General features: G+C 46.8%; 1 protein-coding gene across 3 annotated transcripts; it reads right to left on the bottom strand.

The window, feature by feature from the left end:
• Positions 1 to 534: 534 nt before the first annotated feature.
• Positions 535 to 24,340, bottom strand: TFRC (transferrin receptor). 3 transcript variants are annotated; one of them, XM_075938205.1, is made up of 19 exons: positions 24,293 to 24,340; positions 19,633 to 19,699; positions 16,793 to 17,000; positions 15,009 to 15,219; positions 14,660 to 14,794; positions 13,483 to 13,579; positions 12,475 to 12,597; positions 10,758 to 10,850; positions 10,212 to 10,351; positions 9,624 to 9,781; positions 8,741 to 8,860; positions 7,255 to 7,340; positions 7,079 to 7,142; positions 6,626 to 6,693; positions 6,485 to 6,549; positions 5,983 to 6,064; positions 4,534 to 4,758; positions 3,723 to 3,863; positions 535 to 3,282 (listed from the first exon to the last, which is right to left on the bottom strand). In XM_075938205.1, exons 2-19 carry the CDS (start codon positions 19,663 to 19,665, stop codon positions 3,040 to 3,042), a joined length of 2,292 nt encoding a protein of 763 aa, XP_075794320.1. In that variant the 5' UTR covers positions 19,666 to 19,699; positions 24,293 to 24,340; the 3' UTR covers positions 535 to 3,039. The 3 variants fall into 3 exon arrangements, with proteins under 3 accessions (XP_075794320.1, XP_075794319.1, XP_075794321.1); XM_075938204.1 differs by having other exon boundaries at positions 24,243 to 24,315; XM_075938206.1 differs by lacking the exon at positions 24,293 to 24,340 and adding an exon at positions 24,219 to 24,242.
• Positions 24,341 to 26,298: the final 1,958 nt, after the last annotated feature.

Consider the following 26,298-nt stretch of genomic DNA (forward strand, 5'->3'; position numbering starts at 1 on the left):
TGGCTCTGAAGCAAGGTTAACAGCACAGGGTGAAGCCCCACAACAGCTCTGAAACTACAGAGTTTGGTCTCCCCCAAAGTGGCTACACCACTCTTTTCCCTATGGCAAGACACTACCATTCCTCTGCAGCTCTGCCATTTGTGCAGGCTTTCTGCACTGCTCCATGGAGCCAGGCAGCCTGGGGATGGGAAGGGCCAGCTGTAAGAGGGGGACCAGTAGCTACAGCTACACAGCAGGGCACAGCTAGGAGGAGAGCAGTTCCTGGCTAGAAGGATCTGCCAGTGGCCCAGAGGCCAAGGCTTTGGGCAGAAGATGCAAGCCAACACTGAGACAGATGGACAAGAGCTGCAAGTGTTTGGATGGCAAGGGGAAGTATTTCATGGCAGTAACGGGGGAATTTGGAGCCCTTATGGCACATGGTGGCTGTGCTTTAGGCAAAGCCAGCTGCTATAGTGTGCTTTAGGTGAATTGAGTCAATACTGAGCCCCAGTAGCTTAGCAATAAAAATCTTCAGAAAGATGGTCACACAGCAGGGAAGCTTTCACGTTTTAAGTTTATTGAAGGAGACAGTAGGTAACTCAGGGACAAGCCAAACCACACCACACATCTCAAAGTCAAATTTCAGTACCAGTGCAAGACCGAATGAACAGAAACTGTAGGGATGAGCTATGGCTCATCTAGCTACAGGACAGCTGTCAAGCATACGTTTACAGAATTGAATTCAAGATGCATGCAGGAGCCATGACAACTTCCAACCACAACATCTATGTACTTTGTCTAAATCTGATCATGGTAAGAAATGGCACAAGGGGAACCTACTGCAAGGATGCTGCTGATGCCAGGAGACAATTTACACATCTTCTATTATGGCCTCCTGTGCTTTAGCCTCAGTGTTCTCATCCTTGAGCAATGAGGGGCCATGAGACAGGCCCTGGTTTAAGTTCTCTCCAGACTGAGGCAGCACAGGAACTAGGAATTTAAAGACAGGTAGTGGGCCAGAGGCCTCAGACCAGTGCCCTGTTGTAACTTGCCCTGCCCCATGTTTTAATAGGATGTGGTTTTGGCCACAGGTAGACAGCAGCCTTTAATGGGTCTGGATGCAGACCCCTGAAGCCAGCACCATGCATTTCAGTTCAAGCCTGTGTCAACTCCTTTGAATCCAAGATTGAAACAGCCTTACTATCATTTAACAGTCAGATCCAGCAGTCACTAGATTACAGCACAGTTAAGCCTACAGAATGGCGAGACGTTTAAGGAAGGGCACAGACTAGCATGCGCATCTGCAACACAGGAAGGTGGAAACGTGACTGTAGGAGTTTGAGGAGACGTTAGATACTAACCATCAAGCTCAGTGATGTCATTGCATGATAAGCGTAAGAAAATTATGGGAAACACTGTTCCCGATAATTATACACCCTTAGTGCAACATATGGAGATCACTGTCTCCGATATAACACCTTGGTAGGCAAAAACTACCTTGTTCTGTAGACATTATGGAAGACACTGCTCCCGATAATGAGTTAGGTTCTCATGATACATAAGGAACTGGAAATTTTGTAGCAAACTGCCATGTGATTCAACTGCCACTTCATCTTCGCCATGCAAGCATTGGTGCGCAACACCCTTGGCTCCACATGGGTGGTGCCAGGGCTGTGGTTAGACCAATGAATGCATCCGACAAGGTTCTCTGCCAAGCTCAGAGGTGCTTTCCTTGCCACAGCAAATCAAGGCCTGAAGCAGGTTCTGAGCTGCACAATGACAGGTATCAACTCAAGCAAGGGGAAGACAGAGCCCGATCTCAGGGCAAGGCAGTAAGACCGGGGGAAGCTTAATTTCAGTTTAATTTGTTTGCATTTAAGAATTTTGGAGTTTCCAGGAGTCACTTGAATCTCCCACTGAAAGCGCCAATTTCGACACATTGAGATCTTGATTTGCATGTCTAGAAGGCATGCACTGCTGAACTGGCAATTAAGTAGATTTCAGTTTCATGGGCCTTTGCTTGGTTTTACAGTTGAATGCAAAATTCCAGTATCATGTTTGATTGTAATAGCAGATGCTGCTTTTATTCAAAACGACAGTATAACTGTCATAATTATGGAAGACACTGCTTCCGATAATTATCTTCTATAAAAAAACACCATTTATAGTGAACTCTGTCACTGATAAATAAATAAATAACTCCATGCCAAGTGAAGGCCTTCCTGCAAGTTCTCCAATTTACTTGCCTAAACAAAAGCCTGGGCAGCAAGACACTGCCGATTTCAGGAAAGGCCTCACAGCAACATGGTCTGAAGTGTCAGCTATATCCAGCCAAAGTACTGGTTACCATGGGACTTGTCGCATGAAAGACTGAGCCAGGGTGCCAATGGGATGTACCTTAATCTTTGGATTTCACCTCCATGTGATGCAAGATTTAAGGGGAGGAGTTAATCTTCAAGTCAGAGTGCCTGGGAAACCAGGCTGTTCATTCACATGGTAACTCAATGTTGCTAGACACTTCAGAACTTGCTGACTTCAGCAGCTAAGGGCTACTACTGTGGGGGGGAAAAGGAAGTTTTACTTGATCGAGGCATCTTCACTGCTCCAGGAGGGAGACGGGAAGCACTTAATTCCCCCCCAAATGGTTACAAAAGTGAGCTGCCTTTACCAAGCCTGGAACTCAAAAGGAGAAGCCAACATGGTCTACCTCTGGTGTTTTAAAGAGGTACCTCCTCACTAAAAAAAGTTCTGGGTTTAGTTCAGCATTTACATTTGGGTAGACTATGGCTTAGGTCAGACCAATTAGTTTGTTCTCAAGTGCAATACATTTAGCACTGCAAGCAGCTGGGTTTCAGTGAGATTGTAGTAAAGTTAGAGGAACCTCTTTGAGGGATATACAGACTGAAATCCCTGCTTAAATAGCTGCTTGTGACATTCCCCTATCAAAAGCCAATTTCAAGCTACTGATCAAGACATGTTTCCAAAGATCCCATCAATAGATTTAGTGTAATTTGATTGAGGGACAGTGGGGTTCCCTGTATCTCACATTAAGTTATAGATTTAAAATTCGTTATCTATGTTCCAAATGTCACCAGATAAGGCATTAGCAGCACCCTGGATAGTCCAGGTTGCCAGTGCCAGTTGGTTCTTCAGCAAATCTGCATTAAAGGCACTTGGATTGCTTCTCCGGAGGCTCAAGTGATCCAGCAAAGCTGACAGTGTGTAGGAACTGGAACCGAAGATGATGTGACGCAGAGGAGTATCCTTCGGGGATGCATATGGAGAAAGGAAGTTGTATTCCACCTGAAGGAGACAGTAAGATCAGAATTGCACTTCACATCTGCAAGAATTCAGTCCAATATCCAAGAACTGAAAGTTAAGGGGCCAAAAGCTTGGGATTTAGGAGCTGGAAGATTCAGGAAGAGTTTCAACATCCTTGCATAATGGCTTTAACATGTGGCAGAACAGCCACTCAAGGTTAACTAGCAACACCTAGACTTGTTGCTAGGGAGAATAAGTTAAGAATGTACTAGAGGACCTTACCAGGGCAACCACATTTCTGCCTCTTAAGGAAGTGTTGCTGCTGGTATTAGAGGACATGAACTAGACCACCACAGTAACCAAGAAGGAGTCCAGGAAACTTCTGACTTCAAATATATAACAATCCTTCATGAAAGGCTCATTCCATTTGATATTAGACCTTGTGGTTTGAGTGGAAACAACTGTTAGCCAAGAATACATACTTTCATGACCCGATCATTCATCTGGCGGCAGATGAGCTTGTTGTTCAGGTCAGTGTTTCTGAAGTCCTCTCTCAGTGCAGCTGTAGCTCGACTGAAGTCTCCACGGGCAGAATACAGCCACTGAAGTGTCAGATTCATTGCCTGGTGGAAAGAAGAGTCATTACACACTGGTTTATAGGACATTGGGTCAGAAATTTGAGCTGGTCAAGCCTTAGTTTGACTATACTCTAGTTTAGAGCAGCACAGCTGCTTCATGAAATCCTCTAGGGCAGTCACTAAAAGCCAAGTGACAAGTGCAGCCCAGCTGGCAGCGGTGACTAGGTCTCAGAAGAAGCTCTCCTGCACCAACACAATCCTTGTGGACACAGTAGGTGCAACTTGCACAGGAGGGAATCTGGTCACCAAGACATGTTGAGCCATGTCAGTGTGAGCAAGTTACTGGTTGCTCATGTGTATCCTGAGCAGCTATGCCCTTGAGACTCAGAGCACATCCACATGCCAGTCTGGGCATATGAACATGCCTCACTAATGCTATTGGGTTAGGCTGCTATTTGATGTCCTCTTCCATATGCAGGGAGAATGGAAAATGGAGATTTAGCAGTCGAATACACATCCTCACTTGTAGCTAACAGCACCCCTGTCCAGTGGGCAGTTGGCTCATTTTGCCAATTGCTATGCTGGGGCTCTTGTTGGCAGTGCCAGTGCAACCCAGGCATTGAAGGGATAAGAGAGCCAGGAGTAAGGCACTGGCAGATGTGTTCAGGGGTAATAGTCTTACATAACCTGCAATTAGTTCAACTAAGAAACTTACTTTTATATCCTGTTTGTACTGACTAATCTTCATAATGAAGTTGATCAGTTCCTGGTTGTATTGCTCATAATCCAGGTAAAGTTCATGACTATATGTCATCCTAATAGCCATCTGGCCAGCCACTTCTGTAGCTGTCCGAAGAACGTCTTCCAGATTAGTTACAGCGGAGCCAAGGTTCTCCCAGCTGTCCATCTTGGTGCCTAAGTAAGGATACCCTTCATCATCCTGCAAGAGAAAGCATTTGCACGTCAAGCTCCTCTGGCCATGTGTTTCTCACTGGCTGCTCTGCAGTCCCTTCTCTTCCCTCCCACTCTGATGCATATGGCACCTCTGCTATGTACTCCTGCCCTAGGGAAGGCCAAGCTGCATTGCAACTTTAACAAGTTCAGATCTCCTGATGTTAGCCCCTGGCAGAAAGCCATCAAGGGCTGTGAATGCAATTTCCACATGCAGGTACCTGCTGATGTTTGCCCAGTCACTTAAATATCATGAGTTCCTGCAAACACTTGAGCCTGCAGTTTGAAGCATTAATGAAAGTGGCAAGTTGAGGAAGTTTAACTCCTCAGCTGTTAAGTGTCAAATTTGACTTGCTCACGCACCCCTAGTCAGACATGTCTAGTACATGGTAGCTAATTCTTGCATTACATTCTATTTTACAGAAAGAAGGAGATGTCAGAATTCCTATCTACACAGAAGTCAAGCTCCATTCAAGAGAAGCTTGGTACAGGTTAGTTTAGCAACACAATATAGGACTTCTCTATATACAAAGTGGATTAAAAGCAGGGTCTAGAACAAGGAAGCTGTAGAACTGTTTAACACTAAATCATGAATTAGTGTGACCCAAAGGCTGAAGGCGTACATTCGAGTTGACTAGTTGAGCAACTTGGGGGGCAGGGGAGAAAATGAGCCATAGACATCTGGAAGTAGCTGATCTACTGCCACAACACCTGTGTGCTTGTAATATTCTGATCTTGCTTTCCCCATTGAGGAATAGCTGGGAAGCCTCTCATACAAGAGATTGCATTCACTGGCTAGGAGAGGGCCCATCCAGGCCTAGGGAAGGTCTAACCCTACAGCTATGCTGCCCTAAGGTTAAGTAGATAGATCTACACTGTAGAGTACAGCTTCTGTGTCAGTCCAGGAAGCGTCAAGAATCCACTGTTGCTCCCAGAGCTGAAGGTGTTGACAAGGATCAACTTTTGGCACTGGCAGATTCCACTCCACTGTGATGATAAACTCTAGCTGCAAGTCATTAGCACATGTCTGACTTGGTTTTGTCAAAGTGTAGTTTGAGTTCTTCCAACTAGCTAAGTTGAGTCAGATTTAGATGCCTTTGCTCCCAGAAAGGCATCCCAAGCTTCCTTGCTAACAGTAAATGTAAGTTGAAATAGAAATGTAAACACATTTGGCACAAGTCCAAGTTTACAAGCAGAGTACAAAGTGACTTACATCATAGAAACTGAATGAAATGGCTGGGATTCCCGCATATGCTAGAAAAGGGAAGGCTGCATTATCCATGGACAGTGGAACACTGCAATGAGAAACATTGGTCTTGTTACTCAGAATTGTATGTTACCAGTCTGTTTAAAGTACCAGAAAGAGCTAGAGATGAAGCCCAGCCAATTATCTCAATTAACAGGCACAGTGGATTTCTGCAGTGGAAGTGGAGCACTAGCAACCCACTTTCTGCAGTCCCACCAACACAAGCATCTCCTACAAAATTGTTCTTGGAAAACCACACCAAGTAGTGTGCTAAGTTACTGTGCCATTGGCATGGCAAGTCATAATGAGTAGGAGGGGCTCAGTAATTGGGAGAGTAGCAATAAGTCTAGGGTTAGTGCCTTTTCCATTGCTTTATTCCCATATGGGGGATTGGAGAGAGGTCAGAAGGAAGGTAAGATTAGCTTTATAAAGCTCGTGTGGAGCAACAATGTTATCGTGAAAGACTTACGATTTTCTGGCCCAGTCAGGACCAACACTGTTGTACAGACTGTTCTTATTTACTGGATGCGTCACCTGCAAAAAGGTGCAGAGTCAAGTTACTGTCCAAGAACTCTTGTATATATGGAGCATAGTTCAGACTAGAACTCACCTCCATCATAGTCTGCTCCACTACTTTGTACAGCATTGGGCTGGCAGAAACTCTGAATTTGCTTGAGCCTAGAAGGATAAGTTAGACATTTAGAACATGTTGCCAATACTGTATTGAGTTATTGTACTTGAGGTGCGTTGTGGTTTCTCTTTAGTACCATTTCTATTGTCAGCTGTTTAAGAGTTTCTGATCTAAGGACACTATATGGAGTACATAAGTAGAACCCTGCAAAAGTCTGGATAGTTGCAGCTCTTATTTGCTGCTACAGACAGTTTCTTCCCGGGGCACTATACATGAGCATTAACCCAATCAGCCAGTGTACCTGCTATTCTAGTTACTTGGCACTGGGGGCTGAGTTTTAGCCTTCTCAGTGTTAAAGCTTCACTTTGGCAGTGTGACAGCTTACTAAGTTCACCCTGTTTGAGTTTTGTAGAGTTGAAGAGCATCAGTTACCTAGAACTGCAGCATCCAGGTTGATGTAGGCAAAGGCTTTGGAATGCAGTGTGGCAGAATAACCCTACAATTGGAGACAAGACTGCCTGTTAGTGGGGAGTCACTGCAAGGCAAGGCTTTTAGTACAGTTCAGGACAGGAAAGGTGAAAGGCAATAAGCAAATCAAGATTTGTTACCTCCAGCCATTCAGTGGCACCAACAGCTCCAAATTCTCCAGCACTCCAGCTGGCAAAGACAATACTTCTTTTTGGTTTATAGCCACCTTTAAATAGAGAAGAGTTGAGGTCTTGGTCCCCCATCATATTAACAGAACAAGGGAGATGCAGAACAGTTGGTGGCATACTTGTAATAGAGCCTGATACCAGAGAGCAGGACTGCAGGCCTTTAGGGGGAATTGCAGATTTATGCCCAACAGGCATGGCTACCTTTGAAAGAGCAGCTTAAATGGGTTGCAGTCTGGAAGATGGCGGATAATTCAAGGAACAAAAATAAGGCTGTATTTTTCCCCTGGTTCTTTAAATGCATAAGTCTGAGTGCCCCAAGTTTAGCCAAATGGCTGTTGGTTAAAGCCACTTTGGCTTAATTTTACCAGGGTTATTCACAGATGTTGGCTCTGAGTTCTCTTCTCCCCCCAATCTGTCAATCAGTACCCCAGAAGGCTTGATGCTCGACTAAGGAGAACCCACCACCAAGCAGATCAAAGGCCAGAAGGAACTATTGTGATGACCTAGTGTGACTTCTCTGCAACAGAACAGACATTTCCCTCAAGGGCATTTTAAAGGATGTTCTAATTAAAGAACATCCAGTCTTGGTTTTCCAAGTAGTGACTGACAAGTTCACCAAGGATCAAGATAGTCTGTCACCTTTTACTGACACAGCTGTGCCTTATTTCCCTTACCTCATGGCTAGTAGTACCATGCCCACATGGCATGTGTCAAGTAGCATTAGCAGTCACTGGCTATTTGCAAGACTTTTCAAATGTACGTACAAAGTGTATGGCACCTAGTGCAAGGGCACTCTGGCACTACAAGTAGCTAGCAGTCCTAGGAGAAGAGGCATGCTTTACTATGTTCCTATTATGGAGAGTTTTGCTTGCAGGTAAGCTTTGGAAGAGCCTAAACTAGTATAGACCTGCCCTTAGTCAAAGCCAGAAGGTTAGCTCAAGGTATACAACTCCAAGTATGTTAGTGTAGCTGGAGCAGGTGTAGCTGGAGCGGATGTACCTTAAGTGAAGTTTTGGGGCCATCCTCACAATGGGAGGTTGGTGGGAGAACAGGGATGACCTCAATGTTTGACTTAGGTCTTTGGTCTAGCTTCTGGTTTTTAATTTAAAGGGTCAAAGCAGTGGCAAAGACAAGCCCTAAGTGAATCACTGAATTCTACCTTCTCCCCCCTCCCTGCCACTGCCACCCCTGACAGGATGAAGCTGTTTCATAGATTAGCTTCACTTCACCCCAGAGCTCCCATTCAAGTTGCCAAATGCCACTTGAATCCAAGTGTGGCACCACCCACAGTGGAGAGACAACTTAGATGCTGAACTGAAGGTAGAGTCCCTGTAGCAGCTTATTGGTTAACACTATTACCCCAACTGCTAGGGCTTGGTTCAGATTGCCTGCTGCTGTAAGAAATGCAAGCCACACTTGGTTCCATGGCTTTCTGTACCTGTTTTCACCATAGACGAGATGGCACGGGCAAGCTCCAGCAGTATAGTTGTTCCTACCCCAGCCTTTGCTGCTCCAGGACCCCATGAGTCTCTCTGGGCTCCAATCACAACATACCGATCTGCAAGAGGGCAAGAGCAATGAGATCCAAAATACAAGCTGCATCTGCAAGGCAGTTATACTCTTTAATTTTCCATATAAAAATCAGGAAAGCTGCATGCAACAGTTAGAGAAGATCTGAGTTTCCAGAAGGGCCTTCAGCAGCTCAGCATTAGTCTCAAGAACAACCTAGTCTTTTGGTCAAGTCTGAAACACAGTTCAATTAAGTGCCAAGTGTACAAATAAAGGAAAGCTGTAAGTTACTTGTGGCAGGCTGCAAGTCACTTCCCCATCTACGTATGCCAATTTAGTCCAGCAAGTGCTTTGGCACAAGCAGTCTTGTATTTACAGTGCTGAATGAGGGCTGCTCAAAATCTGATGGCGGTCTCTACAGGTCTGGTAGACTTATTCCTAGTGCAGACTTAACAGTGACTAAGCCATAAAAAATATGCCTTTAGTTGGTCTATACATGGTGGCTCCAAAGGAACAACTTTAGCCAGACTTATTAGGTGCAAGATACTTTGCCAGGGAATTTTGGAAAGGTCACTAAAAGGCAGGTCAGTTTAGTCAGTAGCCTGCCTAGACCCCATGAGTGGTTACATTTATCCTTTGGTACATCTTTCCTATAATAGTCATAAGCATTGCCTGTAGTCAGGTGAGAGGACTTAAACTATGTAAGTAGTCAAGTTTAATCCAGGACTCTTCCTCCCCCCCTCCATTCTAGTTACATACTAAATAAGCTTTTAAGCACAGCCAGCCTATTCAACATCTTAGTAAAGCTTTACCTGGTTCATCAAAACCTTGGATAACACCAAAGATGTTATAAATTCTTCTCTCTACCATTTGATTGTTTACTTCGAGTGTCACTGTAGTTTCATCAGAGGTCATTTTGTTAATGAAGACCCTACTGTTCCACTCCCCAGGGGGGTCTCCATTCATTTTGCTGAAAAATATGGTATTGAAAGAGACAGTTTTCACCTGCAGAAATACTTTGAATGAGATGTCTATGGAGTTGTTGCATGGTTAGTTTCTGACTAACCTTTTCACTGGGTGGGAATTAGTGGCAAGACTGGCTGATTTTGGCCAACAGCATGCCACACTAAGAGTACAATGTACTGGGGTAACAGGGAATTCTGAACCAGAGGTGAAGATTGCAGTATGCTTTATGCCACTGTTTAAACGGCACTTTAAAGTAATGCTACAAGTTTATATGATTAGAAACCCATTTGTGAAGTCAAGAGTTTGGGGAATCCTCTTGACAAATACAATCAATACACAGGACAGAAGAGCTCTTGCTACAAGTATTTGCAGCACTCACATGGATTACTCACTTGTTACTAATAGTCACTATTACAATATCTGAAGACATTTACCTGAACAAGTATTCCACAGCAGCACTAGTGATAGTTTGAACAGGTATTTGTGGGAGTCCAGAAGACTTAGCTGGCGGGAACTGTGTGTGGTTGAATGATGGGAAGCCAGGGGTGAAGGGGTCACCTGTTCCTAGATGAGCCTGTCAAGGAAGGATGCAAGATTGACCTAAATGAGGTACTAGATGTCTAAAAGCAGTGGTTCCCAACCTTAAGGCTGCTGGGCACCTGGGGTGGGGGGCCCCACATACACTGGGCACAAGAATGGCTCGGGCTGGCCCTGGTCACTAGGTGAGTGCACATAAATGCCCTGGTGGGTGTCATGGTGCCCATAGGCACGGTGTTGGGGACCACTGTCTAAAAGGGTTCAACAAGAGGTTATTTGCAAAGCTACAACTGCTTTAAATCAATGTGGTCCAGTAGCAAGGGACCATTATGGTCAAGTTCACATAATGGAGAATTATGCATAGAGTATTTAGACAAGCATGCTATGCAGTCGCCCCCTAACTTCCTGGGGGGAGCCAACCAAGATTCACCAGTAGTACTTACATGTCCAAAGAGACCTTCATTAGTGGATTGAGAACCAGCAGGCTCACGGTATATCAAGACACCTACTGCATTCAAGCCTTCAGCATTAGCCACCTGGAAGAGGGTGAATTTAATAAGCTGAAAAGTCCCTGCTACGTTACATATTTAAGTGCTTTAAACTTATTCTTTATGCTAGTATGATCACATGCACAACTCAAGCCTATCCCCTACAGGTCAGGGACAGCACAGATTTCTAGAGATGAAACAAGGTTGCCTAAAATAGGGCCCTGGGCTTCACTTATTGGAACATGTGCTGGTGTTATGTGAAGTTCTTGTGTCCAAGCCACTTTACTTAGAATTGGATTCTACCCCTGCCTGTCAGTTTGATCACTTCACCAGTCTTCATAAGTGGTCACTCCATTTTCTGGGTGCCCATACTATCAGCCTTGTGGGGAATTTACAAGAGCACTATACAGATGAGTGCCATAGAAAAGCCCAGGCTACTCAGTGCTACTTTTAGAGCCAGGTTTGAATAGTAAGGCATGTAAGGTAAAGGGTAACAGAATGAGCAGCTGCTCATTCTGTTATCTATCCACCCTGTAGACTCAGTGGAGCAGGGTCCTACTGACAAACAGCATATATTCTCATTATGGTTTACTTAAATGGGGCAGAGTTAAGGTTGCAAGAACAGCCTTGGCATGCTTGAGGGGCAGACTTTTTTCTTAAGGCTGGGCCCATAGGTTTCCTCCACCTTGTCCTGCCACCTCTCCCCCCAGGCTCCTTATTCCATTGCTTTCTCATCTAGCTAGGGCCAATGACCACTGCAGGCTTCTGGCCACCTGGTTCACTCAGCTGCCTCTGCCATGTAGATGAGACTTCTCCTGTGTGCTGCCTAGAAGCAGAATAGGGTGGGTGTCCTATGGAACAGTTTCTACTTTGTTTTGGGGCCTAAAGCAGCTCAGCTGCAGATTCTCTACTGGGCTATCAGCTGTAGAATCTTGCTTTAGAACATAGGAGAGTTCAAAAGACTGACTCATTTTCTACAGGGAATCAGAGGCACACTGGCCTTTGAGAAGCTCTAAGATCTGTACTTGGAGAAGGAACTTAGTAGCCTTTGGTCACTTTTCCATGGACTCAGTATCTCACCTAAAACTTCTGCCACAGACAGATGCCATTTAAGACACCTGGCATGGAAAGCAGATATTTGGGATAAGCCACTAGAGCAGCCTTTTGGGAGAGCACCTTTCCAGGGACAGGTAAGGCCAAGGGGTACCCCCTTGTCAGTTGCCCAGTTCTATTCCCTCAAAAGCATCTAGTATTGGCCTCTGTCAGAAGGCAGGCTATTGGGTTAGATGGACCACTGATCTGTCCAAGTATGGCTGTTCTTATCAGGAGTTTAATGGCAGTGCTATCACCCCCACCTAGAAGAACTGTAGTATTTAGTCACTGCACAGATGCTGAAGCTTGCAAGTCAAGATTGGAGTTCACTGTATTCTTGCTGTTTTCGTTTACTCCCTGCTATTCCTTTTGACTACAGGCCAGAGCAGCAGCATGAACTTTTGCTAGGCTCATTAACATGTTAAGGTATTCCCTTACCCCCACCAGACCAGGACAAAAGCAGACTACTGATCTGACTAACTTGAAGGGGAGTTTAATGCTACTATTCCAGGACTGCATTTTCTTAGTTGAGGTGCAATCCTAGATCACTATTCTGAATGAGCTAAGAGGGGTCACTTACCTTCTCAGCAAAAGTAATTTTTCCAGTTCTGACAAGAACTACAGATCCATTTACAGGGATTTTCAGATCCTTGAGCTTCTGGAAGTCCTCTGCCCGGCCGTAGTTAGCATAGACTGGCTTACCCTAGAACAGATGGAGTAGCTATAGCCATTACTGACAACTCATCTATGAAGCCATGGGGGGGGGTCTGGACCACTTTAGATACATGAGCAATCTAAGTTCATGACAATGTCCCAGCTTCAGCCAAATCTTGGCTATTCAGTAGCTCGTTATAGCTTGAACATGGATTACAATTCCTACCAGCTGTTAGAGCCAGCTTTTCCTGGACAGATGTTGGGGGAATTTTATTCTGCAGCTTCATAGAAGACAAATAGTAATGGGCTTAATATGCAGCAACTGATTTGCCCTCAAGATCCCTTCCACATGGTCTTGAAGAGCTTTTGGATGGTCCTAGCCAGGAACCCCTAGGAAGTAAGCAGCCACCAGCTACTTCAGACCTTTGTGATGGGTGGAGATAGGAGTAGGAGTAGAATGATCTAAAAACCCACAAAGGGAGGTTTCAGGTCACTTACCTTGAGTGGGCAAGACAGTTTAGTCAAGTGTGTCTTATTGGCATGAAGAAAGCTGTTAATTGTACATGGCTGTTACTACATTTGAAATTGGGACCAGAATGGATTTGTTTTACTGGGGTGGATTGTATTAAGAGTTCAAGTCCTGACTTAGAGTTTATGGCCTGGAACATGAAGTGTTGAGGCCATGTCCTCAATGGACTGCCTCAAGGCAAGATCCTAGCTGTTGTAACAGGTGACTGATTCAGTCCATACCATATCCAGCTGCTTGGCTGAATGTGGCAGTCTTGTGCCTCGGTTGAAGCTAGACTCCTTAGGAAAATTAGTGAAGGGATTGAAGAGCCAACCATTAGACAAGTGATGTCAGTAACTGACATTTGCCCTTGCTAGAGACTGGCTTGTTTAAAGGAACACTAATTTTCTAAGACAGGGAACTTACTGTTGCTCTTCCAGTTGCACTATATGCCACGTATCCATCACCAGTTTCCAGTTTTTCACTACCACCCGAAGACTGAGCCACCACTTTGTTTGGCAAGCTATAGACAAGAACAAATGTTCAATGGTCAGTGCTTGACAGCCTGCAAATCTATTTGATTACTCATTGTAAAAAGGAGTCACCAGGGAAGTGATTTAGAAGTGATTGTATCTTCAAGCTAGTAGTCCAGTGTTGTTTACCCCCCCCCCCCCAATATATGATGATCACTATGGGCATGTCTACACAGCAGCATTTTGTATTAACTGATATTCTGAAAGACTCCCAGAATCCTTATTTTACAAGGAGTAAGAAGTCTAAGGAAGAGTGTTTCCTTCCTTCTGTGTAGACTGCACTAAGAGCCAGATTAAGCTATTGATATAAGCTGAAGTTGCATAGCTATGTCAAATGCTACTTTAAGTTGACGTTTGCCCTGCAGCGACACATGCCGTATATGGCCAGTAAAGCTAGTTTCCGAAGCCAAGTTGAAGGCCTACACCTAGAACAGCAATGAGCTACTAGATAGTTTGGCATCATTAAACCTGAAGAGTGGTGACAGGCACTGGTATGCAAGCATTAGAGTGGAAAAGGTACTGGGATACTTGAACTTAGGCAAGTAGTACCCCATATGTGGGAGAAGTTAAAGAACATTGCTTTCCCAGCATTCTCCAGGTAGGTCCATCTTCCTACAAATGGAAGATTTGAGCTACAGGCAGGGGAATGCTAGAAGCTGATGGCATCTTGCAGGTCAAGACATTTATGGATGTAGCTACAGGGTTTGTCCCATAAAAGTGGAGCATTAACTGAGGGACAACTTCAGTGCCCAAGTTCAGTCTCTCCCTTTGATATAGAATAGTGAATTTCCTACAAGCTCAGTGCTAGAGCTTAGTACTGCAGTAGGTTTGTCACACTACCTAGCTAGTTGTGTAATGCAGGCTTTCAAAAATAGCTTTTGGGACTTAAGGGACCCAGTAGCAGCTGCTAAGGACACAAGTGAAGCCTTGAAAGTTCTTCTTTGATTTCTCTAACAAGGCTAGCTAGCCTGAGTTAGAGACCTCAAATACTTGCTCTAGCTAGAATTGAACCAGCTAGATCCATGCCTGAAAGAACAAAGCAATTCACTATCTTCAGTATGTTAATATACCTGCTGGGAACCTGCAGTTTCACATAGTGTTCATCATTCCAGACTTTATCCAGTTTGGCGTTAGTTAGCTGAACATGAATATCATTAGCAAGGCTGTCATCTCTTTCAGAGCCAGCTTCATAGGATAGCAGCTGCCTGGAAGGAAGAGAAAGGCACATCAGTTTAAAAGCCAGCTACCCTGCACAACATTAGCTTATAACAGCTACTTGCTTTTAACCTAGACCACTACCTCAGTTACAATTGACTGCAATAATCTTCAGCAATTTACCCCTTTATTTTACAGGAACAGGGATAAGGTTTGTTGCTTATTATGTCCATTTAGTTTAGCCGTTGAGGGTAAGAATGTTACCTTGTGTCTTTGTTCATGTTCACAGCTCTCAGCCTATTAAACAGCATTGTCCTCAGATCATTCCAGTAAGGAACTCGTTCAACCTCAGGCTCTACATACTCATCTTCCAGGGAAGGTGTAGTAGCAGCGTTTGCACATGCAATCCTTTCACCTGCACAAGTGCTTGTTGCCTGTATTCGCCCATGGTAACTCAAGTAGCCAATCAGAAACCCTAGGGAAGACAAATGACATGTGTTTGTGATAAACAAAAATGAGCCACCCTGTGTTAACCCAAGCATCAGGCTATTCCCACTATCCTATTCCCATGCAAGCTTGGGAAAGACGGTAGAGTCTGTAAGCAAGTTTTACCTTAAACCTGAATAGTGTTGAGAGACAAATTATCTGCGTCTGATTTGAGTGCTTTACACTAAAACTAGTGACCCAGCACTAAAGCAGCAAATCCCCCTCTTCCTTAAGGCCAAGGGCATGTCCCCACTGCCAAGTGGACTGAGCTGTGGCAATTGATCCACTGGGGTTAGTTTAGTGAAGATCTACTAAAAACCAACTGCTGAACATGCTCTCATCAGCTCTGGTACTCCACTGGAAGGAGAAGCTTGGGGGGGGGGGGGGAGAATGCCTTCAGCAGCTGCCATTGACCCAGCAGAGACAAGATACTGCGAGTAGTCAACTCCAGCTACAGAATTCCATAGCTGAGTTGCGCAGTCTGGGCTGTGCAGTCTGGGCTAACTTTAGCCCATACAGTAGACCTGCCCTTACTCTGCCTCCAGCATTAAATACACCTACTATAGCTTTGGTCCTCTGTTAGGATAGCAGAGGAGGTTTACTAGTTACCTCATAGTACCATATTGTTTGCCCCCTTTTACTGTTTCTTAAACTGATCTGAACCACCAATGGTGGTTCCATTCAGAAGGCCTGGATAGTTCTCATGTGCAGCTACCCAGGTGCATGCTTAAGTGAGACCTGCCCTCCTAATTAGTGGCATGCATGTGTGGTTCCATTAATTAGGTATCTAGACACTCATGTCAGATGAGATGGTGACCATAGAAAAATAGGGGTAGTGGGGAATTTAGGACATGCTACTGTCTGCAGTGGAAAGAGCAAGGCAATTCTCCCCAGCTCCAGGGCTGCTGGTCCTGTGGAGATGCTGAGGCTGGGAAGGAGAGCAGTGTGGTTGCTGGTGCAGAGAAGCAGCCCTTGATTTAAAATTGAGTTGCTCTTTCTGCAAAAGACCATTTAAGGTGCAAGCAAATTTTGGAGATGATTAAGCCATCTGATCCCTTCAACAAACCTTTCACAGGCCACTTTATCTAAAGCACTGACCCACTACTTCATGAAGTACATGGATCCAGTAGCTCAATACTTAACGTTTGCACAGAGTGTTTGAATCTGCCAGTCTGAGTGGGTAAAGCATGGTATTTACACTCAGCTCCTCGGGTCAGTTTGTAACTGCCACACTTCCTTTGGACCTGGAAGTATTCAGGCAGACAAAGCAGATACACTACTGACAAATGTAGACTAAGGGTAAGTTTAAATATTTGATATGGTAAGAAAACTGCTAATTTACATTGAAGATGGTTAAAAGCAGAACTTGACTTCTGCACAGCAAAGTTTCAAAGCTGAATTTACTCAGGTTCAGAAGTTTACAGTTAGCTCAGAGTGTGGTCTTCTAACTTAGAAGCTCACTTTCCCAAGGTGAAGGGAACACTTTATTGTACAATAGTATCTTGGGTAACTTTGTACAATTCCCTCCTCTGGCCCCCCAATCATCTTTGGGCTGTTCTTACCAATTAAGAAGAGGAGGCCTGTTGCAGCAGTCTTGCACCAGAGATTTCTCCCACTACTTCTGGGTTTTGCTACATGGGCATGAACATGGTCGGTCATTCCATTTTCTCCACCATCCTCCTCTTCAGACAGTTTCATTTCCACATGACTGTCTCCATCCATTTGACGTGTCAGACTGAAACGGGTGTATGACAGCGGCCCACTTCCAAACTAAACAAGAAAGTAGTCATGAGACCAAATTGCATTACTTGATAAGCATGTGGTGGGCTTTATGCAATATTACGATCTGGAAATTTTTTTCGTTCCTAAACCCAGGTAGAAGTTTCTATAAGGCCAATTGTTTTCACCACGGTCAGTGGGTATGTACTGATGTCTGGGATCACCACATTTCTAAATAGACAGACAGCAGAATTATATTTAGGTTTTATTAACAAGCATTTTAGTCCAAATTTTAAAGTTGCTTTTCTGTGGGGGAAAAAAAAAGAGTTCAGGGTTTTGATTTGGATGAAGTGCTAAGTAAAAGGCAGCTCAATGTTGCTTCAGGGCTTGGGCACTCACTTGCTCCAGAGGATGACAGGACCAGAATTCCTGTATTACTCACTTTAGATTAGGATGGTCCCTACAGACCATAGTCTGATCTCCTGCAGGTTGTAGGCCACAGAACCTCATAACAGACTTTTACCTTCTGGCTGAGTTTGCCATCTTCAAATCATGGTTTAGAGATTCCGTTACAGAAAATTCACCACACTAATTTAAGCCTGCAAGCATCCCATGTTTCCGATATGACTCAGGGAAAATCCACCCCAATCAAAAATGTAGTAGACACCAAGTGCTAGTGGGCAAGGCCAACTAAACTGTTTCTAGACAAACTGCCATCTGCAGTCTGAGCCCTGCTAATCTAGTGTCCTGCCTCTAGCTGTTGGGGATTCTTGCTATTGCAGTCACTAATTGCCTACGATGGCCTGTGTAGCATCCCCTCCATAAGCTTAACCTCAGTCTTGAGACTGGTTAGGTTTGTGCCCTCCTGTCCCCTGCTTCTCTCGGAAGGCAGTTCCAAAAGTACACTCCTTTGATTTTGAAACAGTCACCTGATTTCAAGCCTAAAACTTGTCCCCATCCCAGGACAATCCCACTCCTTTATCAGCTCTGCTCTCACTGGCCTCTATGAACCAAATAAGAAAACAATGCCCACAAGACTCAGCTTCATGCCCCCAAGGATCAAAGAATATAAGAACAATTCTCTAGTTTAATCAGTCATTCTAAATAGATGTCTTCTCAATGTGAAAGATAAGTGCCAACAAACATTGAGTCATAACATTCTCAACCTGGACTAAGGATAAGTTTGGAGACCAGGTTAACAATTTACAAGAAACCCTGCTGAATGTAGTCATGCTCTACTTTGATTACAAGTACTGCCAGCTTCCTAGTAGTTGGATACCTTTTAGTTCACCCTCATTAAAGCTAGGTCACTACTTGTGACAATACTCAGTCCTTTTTATTTTGAGGTGATAATTTGCTAGCTTTTTAGCCTTTGGAAGAGTTGACTCTGAAGGAGAGAAGTCTTGTGTTAAGGTCAGCTGTATTGCTGAGGCATCCAGCAGTGTCAGGAGTTGGTTGTCTATGCCATCACCTCTCAGATCAGTCTTAGACTTCCTACAAGTGTTTGCTCAGTGTTCTCATCTGTTAGCAGTTTTCTAAAAGTTACAGATCTGAGAGGTCACCCCATGGCCTCTGTCGGGGTTCATTCTGACAGTCTAGTGAGGTCTTCTCTTGATTAAGTCATGCCCTTTCCTACAAAGGAGTCAGAGCTCAGGTTCTGCTAGTTCCAGGAATACTGGATACAGGCTTGGCCTACATGCTAGTGTCAGAATTGTATTGACCTAGGTCCCAAAGACACTTAAGGGAGGTTTAGGAGTGTCACCTGATTGAGACTAGGATCAGTTCTCCAGAGGCCTAATTAAACTTCCTTAAGAATACTTCATTTTAGACAAGTATGATCCCTGGACCACTAGTGGGCTGCAAACATCTTGCAAGTGGGCTGTGAACTCCCCCCCCCCCCCCCCGGGGGGGAACCTGCCCATCCCACCCCCAGTGAGATTGGAGCACCAGTGCTGGGAGAGGGGGACTTTGTGGGCTGGATCCAGCTTGTAGGGGGAGAAAGTGGCTCTGCGAGCTACTGCTCTCCCTTTTCCTGACTGGGGGAAGGGGAATGGCCATGCAGATAACTGCTCACCTGGAGGTTTCCCCTACTGCTCCCATTGGCCAGAATCACAGCCAATGGGAGCAGTATGGGCAGTGCTGGGAGCACCTTCTGTCTCCCTCATGTCCAGATCTCTGCATCTGCACCCCTACTCCTGGTGAGGCCTCCTGCCCCAGCCCACTCCTGCCCCAATTTTGTTGCCATGAGTTGTTGCCTGGTGGTCTGTTAAGAGTGGGCCACAGCCCACAAAGTTTGAGCCACTGATTTAGACAGAAGTCAGTCCTCTATTTTGCACTGTGGGCATTTTCAGCTTTCCTTGTGAATGCTAAAAAATAGTTTGGCAATTTTTAGCTGATGGTTCATTCCCACTACCTAAATATTATTCAGAATGACTAGTGACTTTATACCCAGCTTGATGCTGAGTGAGGTCAATGACCATCTTGAGAAGTAAAGATATGTCAAAGATACCTTACAACTTAAAAAACCTCATGGCCCAGGAACAGCCAAGAATGGCACAAACTGTCTTATTGCATGGCAGTCTGTTTGCTTTTCTTCCAAGAGTTCACCACACCTAATACAAGTGAAAGCTTTAGGAGCAAGTGCTGAGACTATTGCAATATTACTAGACAGAGGAAGTCTTACCAAGTTAGAGATTGCTGATCGAGCATTATCCATGGTTTCTTCAAAACTCCGACAACTTCACTGAAGCCTGGAATTTCAAGTGTACACATTAAGATTTGAATTCCCCCATGATGCACATCAGCCTCACTAGTATTAATTAGTATTGCATCTGTCAAATTAAGAATGTGCTGTGCAATTTTAAAGCTATAGCAGCAAGTTTGTACTTCATGGGAAGCAGCAACTTACTAGAAGATTTACCTGGTGTTGCCAAACTCAACTTCAGAAAAGTGACGCATGTACATTTCCCCCTTGAATCATTGCTCTGGAGTGGGGTTGGAGGGGAGGGGGGGGACTAGAACGCAGGCTGTCCTGAGGGGACAACCTCAGCTCCATCATAGCAGCTTGGCACCATGTGAGACATGCCCCCCCATCCTATGGCCACTGCAACTCCAGCAGGCACAGCTGGAGGGGTGCATGTCCCCTGGCTGAGGTTAGTCTTCACCCACACTCCCCAGCCAGAATGAGGAAGGTAATTAATGTCACACGCCCTTGCTCCATGATGAAGGGAACAGGGAGTATTCTACATGAATCAATGGGGCTTCATCCCCCATGCACCCTAAGGATGTTTGGGGGTTGGAGGCATGGGGCTGCAATAGTCCCAGATGGGGGCACCCCCAACAAGCCCCTTTAACCTGTCTCAAAACCCAGTCACCAGGTAATCCCATTCCAGGCACATCCAAACCATGACCTTATCATAGCCTTGCTTTAAGTTAAGAAACTGTATTCCAGGTTTGGTACTCTTACATGGCAAGAGCTAAGATGAGATGTGGTGTTAGTACTATGCTGGTCACTATGCTTGGGCAGTGGGAGACCCCCACTGGTGGCTATCTGTAGCCCAGCAGGACAGTTGCTGAGTCATGTAGACAAAAGACCCCCAACCTGTCCAACAGGTTGAGAGCAGGGAGGGAGACAGACCCTAACCCTAGGGTCTGAGGCATCCTGGCCCTGGCCCCTGTAGCCACATCACCTATGGGCTGTGCTGTATTCTGGAAAAAATAGACCCCCTCTATTCTACTGGCTGGTGGAGACTGTTCCTGCTACCGGGCTGCAGGACTGGGAACCCCTGACTGCAGTCACAAGGAGTTCTTGAACAGACTCAAATACAAGCAGATTTCTGGGCCTATAATTTAATTACTAATCTAGGCAAGACCAAATGATTACACTAAGATTTAATATTTTAATAGCATAAAAAAGATTATCTTCACCTGGATCAGTATGTGCAATGTTTATTCTGGTTTGTGCACTAAAATCTCACTCAGGTCAGTATTAACACTTCTGCAGGTTCCTTCAACAGCATCCTCATTTGAAGGAAGGACGCAACAAGTGAAAGTGATGAATTCTGCTAGCCTCCTAATGGGACACTCCCAAGTTTAAGTGCTTAAATTTCAGGGATGTCAAAATCAAGTCATAGCTAAACCTTATGGCTAGAAGCAGCATAATATCTGTATTTTCTAAATACAATTAGACCATGGGTTCCCAAACTGTGGGGGTGTGCCCCTGGGAGGGGGAATTAAGAAATTCCAGGGGGGCATGAGACAATTCAGACTAAGTTTTGCTGCTATTTTTAGGCCCCAGTCAGTTTTTTGCTCACGTTTTGCTGCTATTGGGAGGGGGGGTTGTGAGGGTGCATGATGCTGAAAAGTTTGGGAACCACTGACCTAGACTATATTGCCACACTACCTTCCTATAGCCAAGACCAGGAAGAGGGGGTATCAGTGCTCCCTCTAATTTGTGTCCAGGTGCAGAATGTGCACAAAGATGGAGGGGATACATCACTTAAATGAAAGATTCTACATATGGACAGTGCTGGCGGACTGGGGTGCAGGATGGGAACAAGTGAGCTCTGGCTGGGGGAGCAGGCTGCTCCAGGGAGAGAGAGAGAGAGAGGACTATGCTGAGCCGCACTGCAGCAGCATGGGACCAGGCTGCCCTAGTTCTAGTGGGCATAGCTGGAGGAGAAGTGTTATCCCAAAGCTGGGGCAAGTCCAGGCAAAGTATGGTGATGGCCTGGGAAGGTGCATTCCTCTGCCAGCCCCAGCAATTCTACTGGGGCAGAACATGCTGAGTAGAACAGGAGCTGTGTGAGGGCCCTGAGTCTCTGCAGGGCTTGTTAGGCAGCTGTGCAGCTTAGCAATCTTAGATTGTGAATCTCAAAACTCCTTTGTTCTGGAGCTCTTAGAAAAGCAAATTCAATATTTAGACACGTTAGTGAACTAATGACCATGCAGGGGGAAATACCAGTATTTTTGTACTGATTCCTAGTGATGAAGCCATAGTCATAACCAATCTTATCTACCGAGTACTGCCCCAGCATTGTTAGGGGAAGCACGCTGAGGCATTTGTATGCTTGTTTTAAAGTCTAATAATGGCAGCAAGCAGCATGCTGACAGAAGACAGACTGAGTCATGTTGCCTATCTAAACTGTGCAACTAATAGCACCCCATGAAGTCTGGTTTTAAATGACTTGCCCAGCATCACAGAATATTGGCATGCGGAGAGTACCATCCTGGAGAACCAGATTCCCATAAGTGTACCTAAAACCATATTCTACTCTTCTACTTCATTCAGTAGGACTCTTCCTACTCTTCCCCCCCCCCAATGAAGCAGGTTCATTAGACCCGTGTCTCAACTTTATAAAGTACCTCTAAAAAAAAAAGATACACACTCCCAGTTTCTACAATATTCCCAGTATCTACAGTTTTCAGACACATGTCTGTCATTGCATCACATTTGTTTAAACAACTTAATCATAGAAGGGTGGGCAAAGAAATATTTGTGTGTAAAGAATACAAAAATAAAGCGCTATAGAACAAATTCAATTCTCCAAATTTCAGTTGTGTTGACATCTCTTCCCCCTCCCCCCCCCCCCCCCGACTCTGGAGTACCCTTAGGGGTACTCATACCACTGGTTGAGAAATACTGCATTAGACAACTGCCTCACTATATACAACCTTTGTTTCAACTACACCAGACTAACATGGCTACATTTCTATCTATATACAACCTTGACTTCCAAGGTCACCATCTTATACTGATACAAGCTTCTGTAGAAAGTTAGTGTCTTTGTAACTAAAGATTGTATCAATGCATACAGAGGGCCAAATTAATGCTGCCTGGGCTTCCTTAATTTTAGCCCTTCTGAACTTGAGCTTGATTCCTCAATCTTAATGGTCTATCATTAGCTAGAGAGCTGAGGTGTTCAACCACTTCTGAAGCTTGCAGACTAGCCACACTCAGCTGGCCAAATGGAATCAAGAGACTGGACCTAAGTGGTTTCATATAAAGGGTCAAACTGGAGAGAAGGGCAACACTAGGCCCTTTGAAGACTAAATGGAAAGGCACCAGAAGTTCCACACTGACTTGTGCCCCTGGCAGTCAGTCTGCAATAGGATGTAGACTGCATCATTGTAACTAGACCTGTGCATTAAAGCAATTGCTGCTTGAGTACCTCCAAAGGGCATTAATGAAGCATCTTAATGCTATTCTTACTAGAAGACACTGCATTTAGAGACTTGCTACACCGGCCAAAGAGCCTCTAAATTATTTAGGCCAGTCCCCCATCCAGAAGTACTAAGATCTTGTCAATTCTTTCTATATGGGTGCCAGCCCTTTGCAACTAGATCTCTCGTCCACACTATCGTACTACAACATCCACTTTGCTACCTGAACCCCCGAACATTACTGCAAGGATTTCCCAGCACCTGGCTCATTGTGAGCAGGTCACAACCTTGCAACTGCAGTGCTAGCGCTTCATCACAAGGACATCAGTGAAGAGTCCTTCACACCCTATTACTGTAGCCCGACTCACTGGCTGTCAAGAGGTTTATTCCTGCCCCCAACTGGGCAGCAATGCCAGCTCTCTTTAGTTGCTTAGACCCTCAGAGACCTTCACGCTTGCCTCCATGTTGCAGCCGCCTCCCTCTTGGGGGAAGCTCCCATAGGGCAGCCTTTGCTATGCATAGCGGTGTGGCCACCCACGGGCTGCCTGCACGGCCTCGGGCACGTTCCCGGCTCGGAGGCTTTATGCCGCTTGCTGCTCCGTGCGCCCCAGGGCCCGGTTTCGGGGAACTCCGCGGGCAGGGCGCTGCTGCAGCCCCGAGATAAGCGCGCCGCGCCTGCCCGGGACACGCGATGGGGGGGGGGGGGGGGGCGCGCACGTGGCTCCCGGGCCCGACACCGCGACAGGAGCGCGCGGCGGGGGGGGGGGGTCCTTGGCGCGAGGCGGGTACCAGGCCTGCAGCTGCCCCCCCCCCATGTCTGCAGGCCACGTGCCAGAGCGGCGCGGGCCCGGCAGGAGGACAAAGGGCGGGAAGGGGGGGTCACGCTGCAGCCCCCCCCCCCCCAACACCGCACGTGCACCCGGCGGGAGCCAGGCCGTTGCCCGCAGCGCAGCGCCCCCCCCCTCAGGCCTCGCGGCGGCCTCAAGGTCACCCCCGCGGCTCGCCATGTGCCCCCCCCCGCTCGCCACCAGCCCCCCGCGGAACGGGCGTCGCCAGCGCCCCCCGGCACGCGAGCAGCCCCCCCCGGCTGTCCCCCGCCCGGCTCACCCGCCGCGGCAGCCCCGCACGTACCCAGAGCCCGGGGGCGCCGCCTGACAGACTCGCCCCGCCCCGCGACTTACCCGCCGCCGCCTTCAACCGCCCTGAAGCAGCGGCGGAGCCGCCTTTTAACGGACCGCCCGGCCAATCAGGGGCAGGGACACGCCCCCCTGTCGCCCCGCCCCCCGCCCCGCGCACGTGGACAGGGCCGGAGGCTTCAAGGTGGCTGCCGCCGCCATCTTGGGCGGTGGGAGGGGCGGCGGGAAAGAGCAGGGAGTCGGCTCCTCTCATTGGCTGGGACACTCGCTGCCCTTTGCCAGTGTCGGAGCCTGGCCCCCCCCGTGTGACCCCCCCCAGCCTGGCCCCCCCCGTGTGACCCCCCACAGCCTGGCACCCTCCCAGTGTCCCCCCACAGCCTGGCACCCCCCTGTGCCACCCCCACAGCCTGGCACCCCCCGTGCCACCCCCACAGCCTGGCACCCCCTGTGCCACCCCCACCACCCCCACAGCCTGGCACCCCAGTGTCATCCCCAGAGCCTGGCACCCCCCGTGCCACCCCCACAGCCTGGCACCCCCTGTGCCACCCCCACAGCCTGGCACCCCCTGTGCCATCCCCACCACCCCCACAGCCTGGCACCCCAGTGTCATCCCCAGAGCCTGGCATCTTCCCTGTGCCACCCCCACAGCCTGGCACCTCAGTGCCATTCCCACAGCCTGGCACCTGCTCTGTGCCATTCCCACAGCCTGGTGCCTCGCTGTGCTTGTGCCATGGCCCAGCACCTCCCATGTGTATGCCAGTCCCATAGGTCAGTACCTCCCATGTGTCCACGCCCTACCCAATGTTTGGCATGCACCAGTGCCATGAGCAGATGCTTCCCCTCCTGTGTGTAATGCCACAGCCCTGCACCTCCCCATGTGTGCCAGTGTCCAGGCCTGCTGAGTTGCTCCGTGTGTGCCCATGCCAACCTCCTTCAGCTCACTGGGCTCTCCCCTCCAGACCCATGAAAGGGTCCTTGTGCTGACTGGAGCTAATTTTTACAACTGCTTTCCAGGGCCATTTCATGCCCTCGACCCCTGCTCCCCCGTGTGTGTGTTTTCATGTTATTTTATCCTTTTTCTTTCCCTACCCAGCCTGCTGGGATATGACCTGCAGAGTCGCCAAACACATCTCATGGCACGGCAAAACCAACAGGGCAGCAAAAAAACCGCCTGGGCCAGACAAAAACCAGCCAAGTGGCAACCTTACTTCACGCTCCCTGTGCCAATATCAACAGCCCCAACATGCCTGTGCCAACATCACCACCCAAAGAACCAATTCTTCCAACATGCCTCTCCCATCACAGCCTCCCTGACGCACTGGCACCCCGTCAGTGCTGGCACTAACCTATATGAAACCCCCACATTGCCAGCCCCAATGTACACCCATCACTGGTCAGCCTCCACTCCCTCCCCAAATCATGTGATTTGCTTTAAAATCATGAGATGAAAAAAAGAAAGGCAGCGTCTGTTTGGGGTTGCACTGAGAGCTGGTGAAAAGCATGGCATTTGAGCTAGGTATTGTCTTTGTTATTATTTGCTGGCTATTGTTTGAGCCTTTAAGGCGTGCTCAGGTCACATTGTCAGCATTTGACTGCGACTGGTGCTGGTTAGAAACACACCTTTTGTTGTTGTTTTCAACCAGAGCTGGAATTCTCCCGTGATCCTTTGACTCCGGGAGTGGAGCTTTAAGTGAACTTGCAATCAAATCATGCAACCTAGGGAGAATTTGGATTGCGCCAGCCTCCCCCAGACCACTGGGGCCGCTTGGCACGTTTTTCTGATCTGAGGGCAGTTTTTAGACTTGCTGGGTACAGCATTGTCTCCCAGCTTGGCACTGCTGATTGCATGGTTTTGCAATAATAAAAATGGGAAGCACTGGGAGGTCTGTGTGGGACGGAGGTGAATATCAGTATGGAGCCATGCTCCCCAAACCTCCGCCAAGCGCAGCAGATTTTTTACAAGGATAATAACCATGTGTCCATCTCACGGAATAGCCAGCTTCACACTTTGCTGATTGCAGCAAAAATCCCATCTAAGTGTTTTTTGTAAA

The sequence above is a fragment of the Pelodiscus sinensis genome, chromosome 10, assembly GCF_049634645.1.
Source record: "Pelodiscus sinensis isolate JC-2024 chromosome 10, ASM4963464v1, whole genome shotgun sequence".
NCBI classification, from domain to species: Eukaryota; Metazoa; Chordata; order Testudines; family Trionychidae; genus Pelodiscus; species Pelodiscus sinensis.